The following is an 18391-nucleotide window of genomic DNA, read 5'->3' on the forward strand; positions in this document are numbered from 1 at the left end:
GACACTTTTGAGTTAATTAAATGCTTATCAAATAACGAGTATTGTGTATTTTAAGTTAATTGGGAACATATCGGCAAAAGGAACACAACCGTTTTCAGAGCTACAGAGCCCTACATCAGACAGAGTAGTATATCTGCGGTAGAAATACTGACTTTTGCGAGGCAGAGGGATTCCTGCGAGGTAGCGATACGTCACGTTGATGGTCCCGGAGAAGTTGGACAGATCCCTGAAGGTGTGCACGTATCTCTCTGAGTTCCCAGGATGCATCAGCGTGTCTCCCAGCTGTCTCTTCTCTGCCTCCTGAAAAACAAATGACAAGTCAAATATAGTTTGTTTCACCCGGTGCCACCTTGAATTTGTGCGTTGATGATTGATTATTATTCTACTGCATGAGTTGTGTGAGAGTTTTAAAAAGCAACACCCCAATTATTTAAATGTATCAAGACTTTTCTTTGTTCTTGATTCACCATGGGAGAAAAACAAAGCCTTCTTAAGGTCACAGGGTTATCTATATATGAATGATCAAAGTATTCAGTAAGGTATGAAAGTATTTAAGTCTACACACTATTAACTAAGGTCGATGTCTCATTCTGGGCTGTTGATGAACTTTGATCACATGATGGTTTAGTCAGTTTTGTTAACCTGTGAACCCCAGAGCCTGTTTCCAGGTCTCAGGCTCGAAAACGACATTCCCAGAACAAATGACTATATCTTCACTTCTAAAGGAAGTACATTAATAATCTTTTTTTCTCAAAGCAAGGATAAACCTGTGAGCGGGATGTAGAAAAGTCAGAATCAATATAGATTTTTTTAATTTTAAAGTAAATTCAGATTGAACATAGTAAAAAAAACATTACTTATAGTGAAAACCACCCTTGAATGATGGGATGGTAGACTAAAAGCCTTAGGAATCCAAACTATAACATATAATAAGTACCCTGTGTCAAGATTGATGCAAAACAAGTGACATTTGACCTTTTTAGAGAGATTTAGCAAAAGAAAAAACACTTCTGGGGTCATTTGGGTGGATTTTCCATATCTCCGGCCCCCCTCGTCGATTTTGATGATTGACACCTCTTTTGAGCCGTTAGAGCCAATAGAATCGAGGGGAGGTTCCTAAAATCCATCTAAACATTACCCGTTGGTGAACGAGTGATGAGCAGCCAGAATGCCCCGGAACCGGAAGCTGTCATACACTAGATGACCATTACATGTAGGATCTGTATATGTAATGTGTATTTGTAAAGCGCTTTGAGAGTCTTTGATAAAGCGCTATAATAAATATAAGGATTATTATTATTATTACTCTCGTAGCAGCTAATATGAAATCTCCGTTATTGACATAAAAATGGAATGATGGATTATCAGTAATCATTTCACAGTGACACAGAGACATTGGAGTAACCTATGGATTAACCTTCAGCAGCGTTTTTATTGCTTTAATGCCACTGAACACACATTTTGATCAGAAAACAACAAAGGTAAGACGTTTTTAGCTGTTTTTGCTCCGTAAAGCAAATGTTGTTATTGTTGTTTGTTGTCGTTTCATCGCGAGTTCTGATCGGTCAGTGATGATACTTATATTTCTGGAATCTGTGGAATCTCAGCTTGCTAACTGATATCTTGTTTGTGCAAATCCGATACGTAATAAGGGTATTTTACCGTGAGTTCTGTGCTAAGTGCGTTAGCTTTTTTCCGCTCAGGGCTAATTCAGAGCCTTTGATATTACCCCTTTGTTTCGTTTTGCTAAAAATGGTTAATATTGTCTGAAAGCTGAGTTGCTTCCCGTTAACTGGGTATGACACATTCAGAGTTTGTTAAATATTAAGAAACCCTCAGACGCTGTTTCTTGCAAGATGTTGCGTTTTGCCCCCGTGGGGTTTAACTGGTTTAAACAACAGTCTAACTCAACATTATTGGAAATGTGAAAATGTGAAAACAGTCTTAAATGTAATGTAGTAGAATATAAAGTGGCTTGAGAAAAGAAATACCTCGAATGACGGAATGAAAAATGGTACAATAAGCATAAAGAAAATGCGGATGAATCTCACCAGCACGTATCCATCGTCCATGTAGAGGTTGAAGAAGAGGAGGAAGGTGATGAGGAAGCCGAGGAAGGGGAACATGGAGCGTTTCCTGAAGCACCTCATCTTCTCCACGGACTTCCACATGAGCCTCAAGATCTCTGCAGGACATCAGAGATGAACAGGAAAGCTGCTCATTAAAAGAGTTATAACTCAACAGTAACACAGTCACTGACTAAAAGGCAACGTTAGTTTGAAGCTGTTCTGTTTCTCATGTCAGAATATGTTTCCAACGTTATGAAGAAGCTGCACTGCTAAGATTTCAACTGTGTCTTCGGTGTTATTATAGATCATAAAATAATTGTCAGTTTTTACTTATTATCTCATATGTATGTCATCGTGTGTGTATTGTCACACTCTATTTCATATCTGATCATTTTGACCCTCCATGAGTAAGGGTAAGTGCTCGTTATCTTCTCTACCTTCACTTTTTAAATAAAGGTTTGGTGACTTGAACAGTAATCAATCAGGGCCTCTTTTATCCTATGTATGATTTTACATCTACACACTTTGGGTCGTTTGGAGATGAGCTGGTATTATTGTTTTGCTTTTATATATAGACATTTTATTCATTGGGATAAACCCCTTGAGATGCACCGTCTCGTTTTCAAGGGAGTCCCGACAATAGCAACAACTTCCAGACACACATAAACAAAAAGACAAAATGCAAAACATGACACACAAGACAAACCACACAGTCTGTTCAGTAAAATGCAAGCAATGCACACAATCATTACAATTTGAGACAGTCGAGCAAATCAGTTTCATCAATATCAGTTATAACAAGTGCAGACCAGTTGAAAGTGAGATGCATGTCTAAATAAACCCAATGATGAAAGAGATCTGATAGCAGCAGGTAAAGTGTTCCAGTCTGTGAGGCTTTGAACATGAACGCTCTTCTGCCAATACATTTTTTTGCAGAGGGGACAGAGAAATAAATCTGAACAGAATGTCTAACTCGATGAATTGGTGAGTAGGGTACAAAATACTGCTTTAAATAAGGGGGATAGTTAAGATAAATGCATTTAAATATCAGCTGAAGCCAATGCGTGTGTCTTCTTACATTTAAAGAAGGCCATTTAAGTTGGTTATACATTGTGCAGTGATGTGTACGAAAAGGACAACCAAGAACACATCGGCATAGTCTGTTGAGTGGAGCAAGATCTGATTTATGGGCCGAGTGATGAAAGCAATAAAGTTTGGGGGCCATAAAAATGAAGAGCTAAAAGACACAGGTCTGGCGAGATGAGACCTGTCACTGTGAGCCATTCCTCTCACACCCCACACACTCATTTGCTCCTTTGTTAATATGAAAATATCGATTAGAGCAGCTCTAATTAAAATAATCATTAGTCGCAGCCTGAAGTATCAATCTGCACGCCGGATGGATTCTCATCTTTAATTGGGTTGCGACGAGGTGCTCAGCGTGACAGATGTGGCCGTCAGCACACACACACACACACACACGCACGCATGCACGCACACACACACACACACACACACACACGCACGCATGCACGCACGCACACACACACACACACACACACACACACACACACACACACACACAGGCTGATGTATCACTGGATTAAGCCGAGTGACTGCTCATAATGGCCCGTAATCTAACATCACCGGGGGAAGCGTCACTCATCTGTTCAGTTTGTTGTTGTGTTGTTTGAAAACGTATTAAACACAAAGTGACGTCTCCTTTCAGAAAACAAACGCCTGCAGCCCCTCGGTGACGACAGGTTTGGGAGTAACAGACTACATGTAACAGGATTATGTCATCAGGATACAAACAAAGTAATCAGATTACTGCTGCAGTACTGCTTACTATTGGCCTTTCATTTTGCCCCATTATGCTTTTAGGGGGTTTTCCCTTTCCTCTTGTGTGTTATATAGGTTTGTACGTGATCATCTCTAAGCGGTTGACCAATCGCAACAGAGACGGCCAGCTAACCAATCAGAGCAGACTGGGCTCTGGTTTCAGACAGAGGGTGAAAAGAGGTGCTGCAGCACAGGAAGTGTGAGAAAAATAAAGAGCTTTTTGAACATTAAAGCATGGAGACATGTAGAGACACTACATACAAATATGAACCTGAAATGAGTATAATAGGGCCCCTTGAAGTAAAACATAATTTCCCTGCTCCTTATCTGTCCTATTTGGCTCCTCATCTATAAAAGAAACAGCAGATCTCACGACACATTCCCTAATTCTGAAGTTGCGTAACATAAAAACGTAGCCTTGGGTGTGAGAAGTCGTGAGCTCCCCCGTGATAAGGACAATTATGCTGCAGCCGCTGGGCCCGATAACTCAATAAACTTATTATTCATTGTGTTATTTCGTGCTTGAGTTCTGTTTTAGAGAAAGGGAAAGAAAACACGTCTATATCTACAAGAGAAGAGAGCACTTTAGTCTGTTGTGTCAACAAATTAGAAGGAAAAAAAGATTTAAAAAATACAGATTTCAGTATCCCGAGGCTCTGAGCCTCACAGACGGCAACACTAAAGGTCTAACATAAAGATTCTCCCAATAAGTCCAAGTACAGAGGGTGCTGTGAAAAAACACATTTCCACTAAAAAAACTAATTAATCTTCGTCATAACTAGCAAACTAAACATCATGTACATGTACTGCACAAATAATCAGAAATAAAAACTCATATTACTCGCATGAAATGACATCAAAACGCATTTTAATGGCCAAATGAATCTTGAAATAGGCATTTTCCACCGAGAATAACACGAAGGTCGGCCATTGTTGTTGATCACGTGGTCTATGAAGGTCCATGGGACGCCCTGCCCGTAGAAGCCTGACGGGCAAGGGGTACCCTGTACGTAATAGAGTGACGGGGAGGGGCCCTGACCGTCCGTCAATATGTGACGGGATGGGAGTGAGAACGTGTACACACACACACACGCACGCACGCACGCACGCACACACACACACACACATACACACACACACACACACACACACACACACACCGTTATCTGAGATAGCAGCCTGCAAAATCCGATAGACACGATGAAAGAATATCCAACAAGGTGAAACGTGGCCGCATGCTTTGTCTGTGAGAGAAAGCACTGTTGAGAAATTAGATTTTTGTTTGCTTTCTCCGAGTGAATCCAAACAACAAACAAGCCTCCCATAGGTCACATACATTTATATGGAAATGAGCGTGCTTCTATGAATACATAAGCACCATTTGTTGTTGGGTGTGTTTGCGTTGGTTTAAGAAACTGCTTCTCTGCGAAGTTTTGTTTTTTTCCTCAGAAAATTATCAGCGTCTGTGCCCCGGACGCTCATTTCTACGACTGAAGTCATTTCAGATTAGAGGGAAGTAATAACAGGTAGAGAGGAATACCAATGAGTTTTTAAAAGACTATAGGAGGATCCGTCTAACTGTAGAGCTAGTCTCTCCGGAGTGAAACAGGAGAGCAGCTGTGTCCTCTCCGGTGAAAACTCTTATTATTAAAACAAGCCTTTCGTACTTTTAAACAGTGGCTTGTGATCACCTAAGGGTCTATTTTCATATCTTATGGTACATTTCAGTCAAAGAGTCTTAAGGTCGCATTCACACCTAATAGTCCGTTTTCTGGTGCGCACCGGACGACAGTTTGTTACATTTTTCATTTTTCAGAAGGTTCGGTTTGCGTTAAACACAAGTCATGTGCACGGAAATGCTGTTCAACCATTGGTCAGACATTAAGGGGCTACAGCGCCAATCCCGGCCATTTCTACCGGAGCCTCCGCCATGGAGCATCGGCAGGTTATTTTCATGCGGATTGGTTGTACTTTTTACAGTATTACGGCTACCTGCCTGTCAGCCTTCCATCGGGGCACAAACTTATCTCGTGCCCTCATTGGTCATGTACGCGTTCGTGTGTGTTGGAGGAGGGGCTCTGTGAGGAAGGGGCAGATTTTCTCCGGTTGTGTATTTTCAAATTCTAGCGATCTCGAGCCGGTTTCTCAAACTTACCTACCCCACCTTTAATCTGGAGATCATCGCATATGATTATATAATCAGACAACGTCCGTTAAAAAACATTCTAAAACACATAATGAGAGACGTTCTGCAGTGAGGAGGGGGTTTCCCCGACGACAGGTGGCTCTGACATTTATGTTGACGGAGCATTTTTACTTTACACGACACTGTTCAACACTTAATTCTGCTTCACTCTTTAACTAAACAACCGCGGATGTCTTGAAAGACTGTTTCTCTAAAGGCCCTGACACACCAACCCGATTTTGGAAGTCAGAGGCCGTCAGAGGCTGTCGGGCATTCGCGGCGCCGTAGTCAGGTTGGTGTGTCCCGCACCGTCGACCGTGACACGCCTTATTTGGACTGCCAGACCCGATGCATGGCCGATTCAACATGTTGAATCGGCCATGCATCGGGTCTGGCAGTCGGACCAAATAATCACTCTGATTGGCTGTTCAGCTAGCAAATCAGTGCATGAGAAGCGAAGCGGAAGTGAGGGACGTAAACAAACGATTTAAGAAGGCACACACAGACTGCTATTCATTTTCATCTCATCATGGCGATCTGGAATGATGCAAACGAAGACCTGCTCATCACCTTGATCCAGGAGAGGCCAGCTCTGTATGATATTACGGAGAAATTATACTCTTCTTCTTCTCTGTCTTCCGGTTGTTGCCTCTTTTGAATGACGAATACACACTACCGCCGCCTGCTGGTAAGGAGAGTTATTGCCACTCATGCACTGAAGTCGGTGCGGTGTGTTCCCGTGCGACACATGGCCAAAACGCAGGAGAACACGGCCAGGCAACAGCCGACTTCAGCGTCGGCTAGTCCTCTGGTGACTGCTTGGTGTGTCAGGGCCTTTAAGATTTGGAAGACATCCGCGTTCTTGTGACTCGTAAATACTACGCTTCCTATGTTTTGGTGCGGACTGCGTTCACGCCAGCAATGAACCGCTCCAGAGTTCACTTGCAAGCGCTCCGAGACCACCTCTTTTAGCGGACCAGAGTCCGGTTGTTTAGTTCACTTCAGAGGTCTCGGACTGCGTTCACACCGACCCAAACGAACCGCACCAGGGTTCGATTCAGCCGGACTATACAAGGCTGGTGTGAACGCACCCTTACATTTCTGTTTTAGTTTTAAGAGGCCCTATTATGCTTTTTGGGATTTTCCCTTTCTTAGTGTGCTATGGCCCGACACACCAACCCCATTTTGGCCGGCGTCGATAGATGTCGGGCCGTCAATGAGCGTCCTGTCGCCTTACTCAGATTAGTGTGTCCCGCACCGTTGAGTCTTTTCGGCCATGCTGACACCTTCTGCCTGAATCGGGAGGCTGACGGCTAAAGGCCGTCGGCCAAAGAAATCACTCTGATTGGCTGTTCAGCTAGCGAATCAGTGCATGAGAAGCGAAACGGAAGTGAGGGACCCAAACGATTAAGAAGGCAGATCTGAGATTTCATTGAACTCCAGCTCTCGACTCAGGTTCGGGAAAGCCCCATGAGCTTCTTGGCCGTCTGCTGAAGTCTTTGCGGTGTGTTCCAGTGCGACTGTTGGCCAAGACGCAGGAGACGTGAGGCGACACAACAGTCGTGTTCCATCGGGACGTGTTGTTTGGTGTCAGTTCGGTGTGTCGGCCCCTTCATATAGGTTTTCATGCATGTAAATGTCTGCAAAGGCTAACATCCCTGTGTTCCCTCCAGAGGGAGTTTCTCTCCCACACACCCCCCCCCCCCCCCCCCTGCCTGAAATGCCTCCATTGGACTGCTTTTTACTTCCTGAACATAGTGACATCACTATGTAACACTTCCATTGGCTAGCGCTCAAACACATTGTACGTGATAGGCTGAGGGGGGGAACATTTCGAAGTGGTTGACCGATCAGAAACGAGCCGGTCAGCTACCCAATCAGACAATTGTTTTGCTTTGTAGAACTACTTATAACTTTGTAATATTAACTATTTATGTAAAATCAGCGGAGTGCACCCTCTAAAGGCTTTGGTTTTAGATTGAATCTGTTTCTTTTTTTGCAGGATTATATAATATTGCTTTTTTCAGCCTATTATTGTATAAACCAGTCAGAGGATTGTCAGGATGCAACAAACACAGAAAAAGGAGATTAGAACAAGCAGGAAAAACCTCAGGTGCGTTAGGAAGTACTACGCAGATTAATAGTAGATTTTCTCTTCCATTCCCGTCGGGACGTATCTGAGACAGATCTTTAAATGAAGATTAATTGCCAAAGAAAGTCTGATACGAGCAGTAATTGGGAAAATTGACAGAGTTAATAAAAGTAATACGGGAGGAGCCGGCTGCTGGAGGGTTTCACCAACTGTGAAAATGTGATTGTGGAGAATGAGTGAGTGATGATTTAAATTAAACACTCCATCAAGGTGCCCTTCAGCAAGACACTTCATCCCAGTTACTGTCAGCAGCAGCTAAAGCTCCACCAGTACGACACTGTGCTGGTGATACTGGGAGCTCCCAGGTGTGGATGTGTATAAACTCTGGAACCTTGTGTGCTTTCTCAGCAAAAACAATCCCTGAATACATTAAGAAATCTAAAAGATGGATGGGAAACTTGTTGCTGCAGCGCCACGAGACTCCATAGTGCAATATATGCTGAATATTATACTGCTGATTGTTCATTTTCTTTACTATGCTTGTGTACGTATTTGATCACATGTGAGCTTCCCTTTTGATTCAATATGTGAGTATATATTTAGTTGTTTACCCTCTTCACTGCACAACACATTTGGTTGCTTTTGACAGTATATTTCAGTTCATATGTTCTCAATTAGACAACAATCTTGTTCACAATTTTATAAGCATTTATCCAAAAAGTATGTTGTCCATCCATCCATCCATCTTCTCCCGCTTATCCGTGGTCGGGTCGCGGGGGTAGCAGTTCCCGCAGAGACCCCCAAACGTTCCTTTCCCCTCATCAACCAGCTCTGACTGGGGGGTCCCAAGGCGCTCCCAGGCCAGCGAAGAGATATAATCCCTCCACTTGGTCCTAGGTCTACCCCTTGGTCTCTTCCCAGCTGGACGTGCCTGGAACACCTCCCTAGGGAGGCGCCCAGGTGGCATCCTAACTAGGTGCCCGAACCACCTCAACTGGCTCCTTTCGACGCGAAGGAGGAGCGGCTCAACTCCGAGTCCCTCCCTGATGACCGAACTTCTCACCTTATCCCTAAGGGAGACGCCAGCCACCCTGCGGAGGAAACCCATCTCGGCCGCTTGTATCCGCGATCTCGTTCTTTCGGTCATGACCCATCCTTCATGACCAAAGGTGAGGGTAGGAACGACAATGGCCCGGTAGACAGAGAGCTTTGCCTTCTGGCTCAGCTCCCTTTTCGTCACAACGGTGCGGTAAAGCGACTGCAGTACCGCTCCCACTGCTCCGATTCTCCGGCCCATCTCACGCTCCATTGATCCCTCACTCGAGAACAAGACCCCGAGATACTTGAACTCCTTCACTTGGGGTAAGGACTCATTCCCTACTTGGAGTGGACAGTCCATCGGTTTCCTGCTGAGAACCATGGCCTCAGATTTGGAGGTGCTGATCCTCATCCCAGCCGCTTCACACTCGGTTGCGAACCGATCCAGTGATGTTGTGTATGCTGTTATATTTTTCCTGTGGCCTTCAGACCCCAGTCCATCCCTCTTATTGAATACATTATTTGAACAGCTCATAAATATATAGTTTACTTTGATATAAAAATGCCCAGTGATTTCCTAAAACAGCAATTCACTGTCGTGCGAGCAAACTAACCGGATGAAAAAGTGTGTTTTTGTTGGGACTATTTCCAGCTGCGGATTAATACACCATTACTGCTATCCTATAATGATTATATAAGGGGCAACATATTTTATAGGAGTATACTTAAACATTTATCAAATATTTTTCTTTATTTCATAATGATGTTTTTGGGATGTTTAATCCTCATAACTCTGATCATCCATGTTTCATCCTGTTCGAAGGGTCTCTAGTGGAGTTCTTCCCTCAGTGTGTATCCTCACAGATAAAAGCTGACCTGCAGCCGGGCAGTAATACCAGTAATGCTCTGCAGTATAAGATGTTGTGGAGGAGATCACGGTGTCGCTGAGATGTGCTCTGGAATCTGTGCCAAGGGCTGTTAATGCCTTTTTTAAATCCCCTCTAGTTTATGAACTTCACACAGCCTTGTGGAACTCTGTGAATATAATTGAATACACAATGTGCGTCTTAGACATTATATCCTGCTATTATTCTCCATCTCCACCCTGCTCCGCGGCCCCGGGCGGTGGGAGCTAATGTGGGTCAAAGCGCTGACTGCTGAGGAGAGCCCATCCTCATTACAGCAGCTCCTCTGGGAATACTGTAGAAGCCTTTCATGTTCCTCTTTGACCTGAAAGGTAAATACACTCCAGATACATTTACATGTTCTGCAGAGCGTGGTGTCTGCTGCAGGCTGCTTTCATCACAAGGACTGTGCAGCAGCAAACCATCATCCTCTGAGGGAAGGATAATGGTGCTCAAAAAGGTTCAATGCAGCAGGATAGTTAAGGCTTTGTTTTGATTTCAATTTGGAGTTTTGAGAGGCTTGAAATGGAAACAGACAGCCTGAGTGGTGCAGGAATGAGTCCTAAAACCCAGACATGACTTCCTTCCGGTTCCTTCCAGTCATCAGTTTTATGAACATGTTTTTTGTTGGATGCCTGAAATAAGGGCTGCGGTTAAAAAAAGCTTTAGAGATGTTCACATTGTGTTCTGCTACATAAAAGACATCAGTAAATACCCAACTTGTTAATGTCCGAAGAAAAAACTGTGCATCACGGCTAATGCTTGTTGTCATGGTGTTGGGTTGTCTCATTTAGACAATCGGTAGCAAGCTTTACACACATACGAACTCGGTCTCACAGTCTGCTACAAATGCCACGACTTTGCAGAGGCGCGCAATAGATACGCAGAAGTCCGATTTTGCGTTCATATGATAGATACGCTGATATCGCACCTCAAACATTAAAACAAAGAGCTCTGTGGCTTCAGGCTTGATCGCCGTTCCAATGACAGTTTTAATGTTTGCGGTGCAATAAACGACACAGCAGCTTATTGGGTTATGGTTAAATAAATGGCAAAGATATGTAGAAAATAAACGCATTTAAGATACGTTCATAACAAACGTAACGTGGGAGTATCATATGTACGCAAAATAGGACTTCTGAGTATCTATTGCACGCCTTTGCAAAGTCGTGTCATGTGTACGCAGACTGGAGAGAGGGCTGCATATACAGTGTGATGGGGAGATCTATTGAAATATTTGATATCTCAGACGAAAAATAGTGCTAATTTCGGCACCACTCAATAAAACACTTAAATGCTTCTTGAAGATTACATCAATTACTTAAGGGTTACATTTCATAACCTTTAACACCACCACCATGACACTGCTACTATAATTACAAGAATAAACTCCAAACATTCTTCTCACTAAGATTGAACTTCTCAACACAGAGCACAAATACAAAATAATGACTGGAAAGTGACTGACATGCTGATGGACGTCTAGTTAATTTAGCAGGGAACACACGGAGCCTGTTTTACATCACAGCAAAACTCATGTTTGAAATTCTGCACACTGACTTTGGCTGTTTCTAAGCTTCGTGTAATAAGGGACGTGAATATGAAGCGCTGTTACGGTCACAGCAAATACATATTCACCTCAGAATAATAATGAGAACGCAATGCTTTCAAAATGTTAATTATAAAATGGATAATCAGCACCTCTCGGGAGATGCCATGTTAATACGACTGTGTGTTCAACAACAAGGCCTTTTGGTAAACACCATTGTTCATTTGCTTGTTGACATCTGGCGGGAGCCACGCGGACACAGCTGTGTGTGTGTGTGGGGGGGGTGTCAGAGTGTGTCAGAGTGTGTGGGTGCAGCAGGAAAACGATTGATAAAGTGACACTGATGAAAATGTGGTTTGTTTTTAATGTTTTTCACTGATTTAATTTGAGTTGGAAATAAACATTAACATTGATGAAACGAGTGTAACATATATTTATATTACTCACTGATAAAAACACATGTCTGTTTATATTGTTTGATTTATCGGTTAATAAATGCCAAATGCTTTACAATTAAATCCATTGCTCATTTCTGCTAATTAAAGGGGCCCTACTATGCAAATGTTAGACTCATATTTGTATTTTTGTGTCTCTCCTGTGACATGTCTCCATGCTTTAATGTTCAAAAAGCTCTTCTTTCTCATACTGCCTGTGCTGCAGCACCTCTTTTCACACAGTGTGTGGGAGAGAAACTCTTTTGGCAGACCATTATATACCTATATAACACACTACAGGAAATGGCAAACATCACAAAAGCATAATAGGACCTCTTTAAAGTCCTATCAAGATGTCTTGAATTGAAAGATTCTTCTGTGAACGCTCCAATCCTTGACTCTGAACAATGTGGTCTGGAAAACCCTTTCAGTTTTACTCCTTTAACTGTTGGTATTGTTCATGGAGCATTATCCAAGTTAGATCCTAAGAAACCGGCTGGCCCGGACAACTTAGAACCTTTCTTTTTAAAGATAGCTGCAGATTTTATTGCTCCACCTCTTACTTCTCTTTTTAACCTCTCCCTCAGCACAAATGCAATTCCAAAAGTATGGAAGTCAGCGTATGTCTTGCCTTTACTGAAAGGAGGGGAGGCAACTATTTTAAATAACTATAGGCCAATCTCTAAATTGTCAGTTCTGGCGAAGGTGCTCTAACGCCTAGTGAGTGAACAAGTAAAGGAGTTTTTATGTACAAATGACATCCTGTCTAAACATCAGTCAGGATTCAGAAAGAAACACAGCACCATCACTGCCACGATGAAAGTGGTGAATGACATTACGAGTATTTTAGATAATAAGCAGAGTTGTGCAGCTCTGTTTATTGACCTTTCCAAAGCGTTTGACACCGTCGATCATCTCATCTTAAAGCAGAGGCTACTCAGTATTGGCATATCCAGCCTTGCAGTGGGTGGTTTGTGAACTACCTCTCTGAAAGGTCCCAATGTGTTCATTTTGATGGACTGTCTTCTGAATGGTTAAACATTTCTAATGGTGTACCACAAGGTTCTGTTTTAGGACCACTTTTATTCTCCATATATATTAACAGCGTAGGTGAAAATGTGGATGAAGCTACTTTACATTTTATGCGGATGATACTGTGATGTACTGTGCAGGTCCCTCCATTCAGGAGGCTGTTGTTAAATTACAGGCTGTTTTTAACACTATTCAGACTCAGCTCTCTGAATTAAAGCTTCTTTTAAATGTGGATAAAACCAAGGTAATGCTCTTTTCAAAAGCAAAAAAGACACCAGAGCCTGTTTTAGATATTGTAACTACGCAAGGAACAAAACTTGAAGTTGTTGCCTGTTACAAATACCTTGGTATCTGGCTTGATGATTGTCTCTCTTTTAAACTTCATGTCAATAACCTGCTTAAAGAACTGAGGGTTAGGCTTGGGTTCTTTTTCAGAAACAAGTCCTGCTTCTCGCTTGAGGCCAGGAAAAGGCTCTGTGACCTTTTTACCTGTGCTGGACTATGGTGATTTGTTGTATATGAATGCACCTGCCTATTGCCTGAGCAAATTGGATGCTGCGTATCACAGTGCTCTGAGATTTGTCACAAATTGTAAAGCGCTTACTCATCACTGTACACTGTATACCAAGGCAGGTTTACCATCTCTCTCTGTACGGAGGCTCAGTCATTGGTACACGTTTATCTATAAAGCTTTGTTGGGTAAACTCCCGTATTACATCTGTTCTCTGGTAAAGCAGAGAGTTGCGGGCAGCTATTGTCTGAGATCGCAGGATGTAGTATTGTTAGATGTGCCAAGAGTGAGGACTGTCTTAGGTAAGACGGCTTTTATGTGCGCAGCTCCACTTGCTTGGAACAGCCTACAGTCCAAATTGAGCAATTTTATTTCTCTGAATGTTTTTAAGGCACGTCTGCACGAGATGCTCTCTGACACTATGGGTGTTTGTAAGTGTTGGTGAATATGTAAATATGATGTCCTCTATTGTTTGTTTTTATGTTGTTTTTATGTTTCATGTGGAACTAAATTGATGCAGGTCTCCCTTGTAAAAGAGATCCATGATCTCAAGGGACCTATCTGTCTAAATAAAGGTTTGAAATGAAATGAAAGAAATCGAAATAAAACCTCAACACCACAATCCTAACAGCCAAACATCACAGCTGAAGCGAGATTTCATGTCCCATAATTAGGGTTGCTTCAAGTTTGATTGAGCCACTGACACTCAATCTCCGGGCAGATTAAAGTTGGCACACGGATTGGAACTCAGAGGAAAATGTTAATCGAGTTCAGAGGAAGCGGGCGAGGGAATCATCGGTGAATAAACAGCATTTTCTTCCAGAAGAAAGCAAATCTTGTTGCTACTAGAGGGGAGTTTTAGAGACTGCCTCTGTGCCTGGCTCTGTGTTTACTTATTCATCAAGGTGGATGAGGGGAGGGGGGGGGGGGTTAAGACTGCAGGACCCAGCAGTTAGCCTCTTCCTGCTGCTGGACGAGGGGGCAGCAGACCCATTAAAAATGCATGGGGACAGGCACAGCTACAACAAATGCATTCCCTCACGTTGCATGTTTGGTTGTCTGACTCTCTGCAGCGAGGGGATTGGAGTCGATGCAGCATTGCTTTTGTTGCAAAGGGATCTTCAAAAACGATTGGTTTTGCACGTTTTAGACAATTTACTATGAGTCAGAGTTCATTCATTTTGCACAGGCATGAGCAAGTATGTTTGAAAAGAATGAGGAGCAGAGGGGATATTTGAGATATTCTTCAAATTTTTCAAATTAAATAGGATACCTTCTTGTTATGATACAATACATTGAAGAGACCGATGCAAATCACTCAACAATAATGTATCACAAATCACTAAATGCAGATTGATGTTACTTTAATTCAGTCCATTATGAACCAATGGTTTCCGGGGGAAACAGTAGGACAAACATAACGGAATTCTAAACCTGTTTTTTCGCAATAAGAAATAGTAAATTAATTGTAGCTCAATTTGCAAACTGGTATGGTCCTTTAAATTGTATTCCCTTTCTCATTACAGCTGTTTATATTTCAGTCAGACAACTCACGTGTTCTTAATATGTTTGTTAGAAGCAGCATATAGTTTGAGTTTGGCGTCTCGGCTCGGCTTCATCACTCCACAGATTTACATTGAACATTGAGTGATGATTAGATAACTATCCCCGAGCCTACAGGTGGAAGCTGGGGTGGTGGGGTGGAAGCTGGGGTGGAAGCTGGGGTGGAAGCTGGGGTGGAGCTGGGGTGGTGGGGTGGAGCTGGGGTGGTGGGGTGGAGCTGGGGTGGAGCTGGGGTGTAAGCTGGGGTGGAGCTGGGGTGGAAGCTGGGGTGGAGCTGGGGTGGAGCTGGGGTGGTGGTGGGGTGGAAGCTGGGGTGGAGCTGGGGTGGAGCTGGGGTGGTGGTGGGGTGGAAGCTGGGGTGGAGCTGGGGTGGTGGGTTGGAGCTGGGGTGGAGCTGGGGTGGAAGCTGGGGTGGTGGGTTGGAGCTGGGGTGGTGGGTTGGAGCTGGGGTGGAAGCTGGGGTGGTGGTGGTGGGGTGGAGCTGGGATGGAGCTGGGGTGGTGGGTTGGAGCTGGGGTGGAAGCTGGGGTGGTGGTGCTGGGGTGGAGCTGGGATGGAGCTGGGGTGGTGGGGGGGCAGGCGAGCAGCAGCAACATGAAACACAGCAGCAGTAGCAAGTGAACACAGCAGTGGCAGCACAGCGAGGCAGGAAGACCCGGCAGCTTCAATAGAGCGGCATGTTTAGGAGGATGTGTTTGGCTGGTTGTCAGAGGGACGAGGTGCGTCACGTGTTAATGTATCATTGGTGCTCGAGTTGACTGCCTGAACTAGCTCGCAGGCTTCGCCCCATATAGTGATAGAAAGCAGCATGTCATTAATGAGAAGGTGGAAATCAGTTACGAGAAGTTTTTTCTGTGACAGCAGGGATTTTTTTTTGTACCCGAGGAAAGACAAGCTGTCACAGCGGGGGGGGGGGGGGGGGGGGGGGGCTGATGCAAGTTTCAGAGGAGCGTGACATAATACTGGAGGAGAACTGCAGCGAGCAAACAGAAGAAGCTTTCATATATTTTATTCAATGAGTTTTAACTCCAGGAATGTTTCTTCAAGTGTGACTTTAAAGTCAATATGGTGATTCCTTTTTCAACCCCTCGAAGCTCTTTACGACAAGTCAGCATGCACCCATTCACACACACACACACACACACACACACACACACACACACACACACACACACACACACACACACACACACACACACACACACACACACACACACACACACGCACGCACACACACACACTCGTTCACGGCTTTCTTTTCTATAGTTTCTTATAATTCTCTAAATAATTTCATTGCATATTGTTTTTTTTACATTAATGTATGACCATTATATTCGTCGCATGCTTGCATGGAATGTTTTTAATGGAGTGTCTTTGAGTTCTGAGAAAAGCGCTATAGCGTATCAAATAAATGTAATATATCTATTTAGTTATTATTATCATACCTGCTCACCAGGAGAGACACACACAATAACACACACTCACGCACTGAAGCAATCTGGCATGTTCCAAGGACAGGTTGACAGCATTGAACTCAACAGAGGGATCCCTCCTCTGTGCTCTCCCTGAGGTCTCTCCATGTTCCCTTTAAACTGTGGGAGTTTTCTCCGGAAGTTTTTCCTTGTACGATGTGAGCGTCTAGGGTCAGAGGGTGTCGTTTTCTCATACTGATATTCTGCACACATTGTGCTGTTGTATTTACTGTATAGTGTCCTTACTGTAAGGTAATTATTATATGTACAGCACTTTGGCTCGACCAAAAATCGTTTTAAAAATGTGCTATGTAAATAAAACTTGATTTGATTTATTACTGCTGGGTCTGAACCACGATTTTAGTTTTGTCTGTCTTGTCATGGTTTTATTTTGCAATTCTATTCTCCCTGTGCCTTCCTGTGTTTTCCCTCCTGTGTCTGATTGTATTCACCTGTTGCCCTTGTGTTTTTGCCTCCCCTGCCCAGCTGTGTCTTGTCCTGTGATTACCCTTCTGTGTATTTAGTCTTCCCCAGTGCTCCAGGTCGGTTCATTGTCTTTCCTTTCACGTCACGCTCCATGTTTGTCCCTGACGCTTTTGGTCCTGGATTCCTTACTCGTGCTCCCCTGATTTGGTATTGTTAAGGTTGTTCCTTGTTTTCTTTTGTCATCGGCTTTTGTGAAATAAAGCTCGCTTTTTGTTACCCTTTGAAACCCTTTTTAAACTGCATCTGGGTCCTACCTTTCCCTCAAATCCTGACACAACCCTCTGATTGGTGGACCACTGCTCTAAATGATTCCATATTACCGGTGGATCTAGTTGGATTACAAGTGATGTGCAGAATTTCACAATGTTCCTCTCATCATTTCCAACTTTCTTCTGGGACTAGCCAAAATCAGGTTGTGTAAGAATAAAAGCTCTGATCCAAGAGGCTTTTTAAAGAGTTTATTTAGCTCAATATTTTTCTTAAAAGTACATTCCTTCGGTTAATGAACTTGGTTAAAGTCCACCACTGACTTCTAACTGGTTATTTTTGTGAATGAAGCAGCGAGAGATTTGCCGCTGTGATTATTATGTAGCGCTGAGGATCGGTGTTGGGCCTCGATGACTCAGTCACACTTTGTTTGACGTCAGAGTGAAATTATAGGTGTAGAAATTACAGATTTGAGTGAGAAGTGGTTGACAGGAGGTGGGTGGTGTGGTGTTTGAGGAAGGGGGTTATTTTCAGAAACATGGTCACCTCATAGATGTTTATACTGCCGGGCAAAAATACCCAAAAATGAAAAGAAAGAGAGAAGAAATGTATGTATTGAATGTATCGGCTATATACAAAAAATGCACGTCTTCTTCTGCTTATCATGTTCAAAGACTAACCATGAAAGCCTGTTTCATTTCTACAAATACACATTATTGCTCGTGACCTAACAGATCCTCCCGCTGACGGAGGATTGACACGCTGCTGATCTACCTGGGTGTAAATGTGTTTGTGAGGCACTCCGGCTCATTAATCATTCATCGGGCAGAGCAGCGTCTGCTGAGAGCGGATTCTTGGCATTTAGACGACAGTAAACACATTTTCTGAGTGCTGCTGCGTGGTCCACATACAATCAATTCTCCTGTTATTGCGTTTCACTCGCTGTGGGGCGATAGGGCGGAGGGATATGATATCTCACCGGAGTTGCCAATAATAAAATTCTATC

At 43.4% G+C, this 18391-nt stretch overlaps 1 protein-coding gene and 1 pseudogene across 2 annotated transcripts in view; one reads left to right on the forward strand and one right to left on the reverse strand.

The window, feature by feature from the left end:
* Positions 1-18391, forward strand: part of LOC117466004 (inactive pancreatic lipase-related protein 1-like) — a 197437-nt pseudogene that overhangs the window by 13943 nt on the left and 165103 nt on the right.
* LOC117465966 (alpha-1,3-mannosyl-glycoprotein 4-beta-N-acetylglucosaminyltransferase C-like) overlaps positions 1-18391 on the reverse strand; it is a 48998-nt gene that overhangs the window by 2185 nt on the left and 28422 nt on the right. For both annotated transcript variants that reach the window (XM_034109091.2, XM_034109092.2), the window contains exons 2-3: positions 2052-2185; positions 153-300 (exon numbers count right to left, since the gene is read on the reverse strand). In XM_034109091.2, the coding sequence (XP_033964982.1) occupies positions 153-300; positions 2052-2171 (268 nt within the window). In that variant the 5' untranslated portion in view covers positions 2172-2185. The remainder of the gene's footprint in view (positions 1-152; positions 301-2051; positions 2186-18391) is intronic.

The sequence above is a fragment of the Pseudochaenichthys georgianus genome, chromosome 20, assembly GCF_902827115.2.
Source record: "Pseudochaenichthys georgianus chromosome 20, fPseGeo1.2, whole genome shotgun sequence".
Taxonomy (NCBI): Eukaryota; Metazoa; Chordata; class Actinopteri; order Perciformes; family Channichthyidae; genus Pseudochaenichthys; species Pseudochaenichthys georgianus.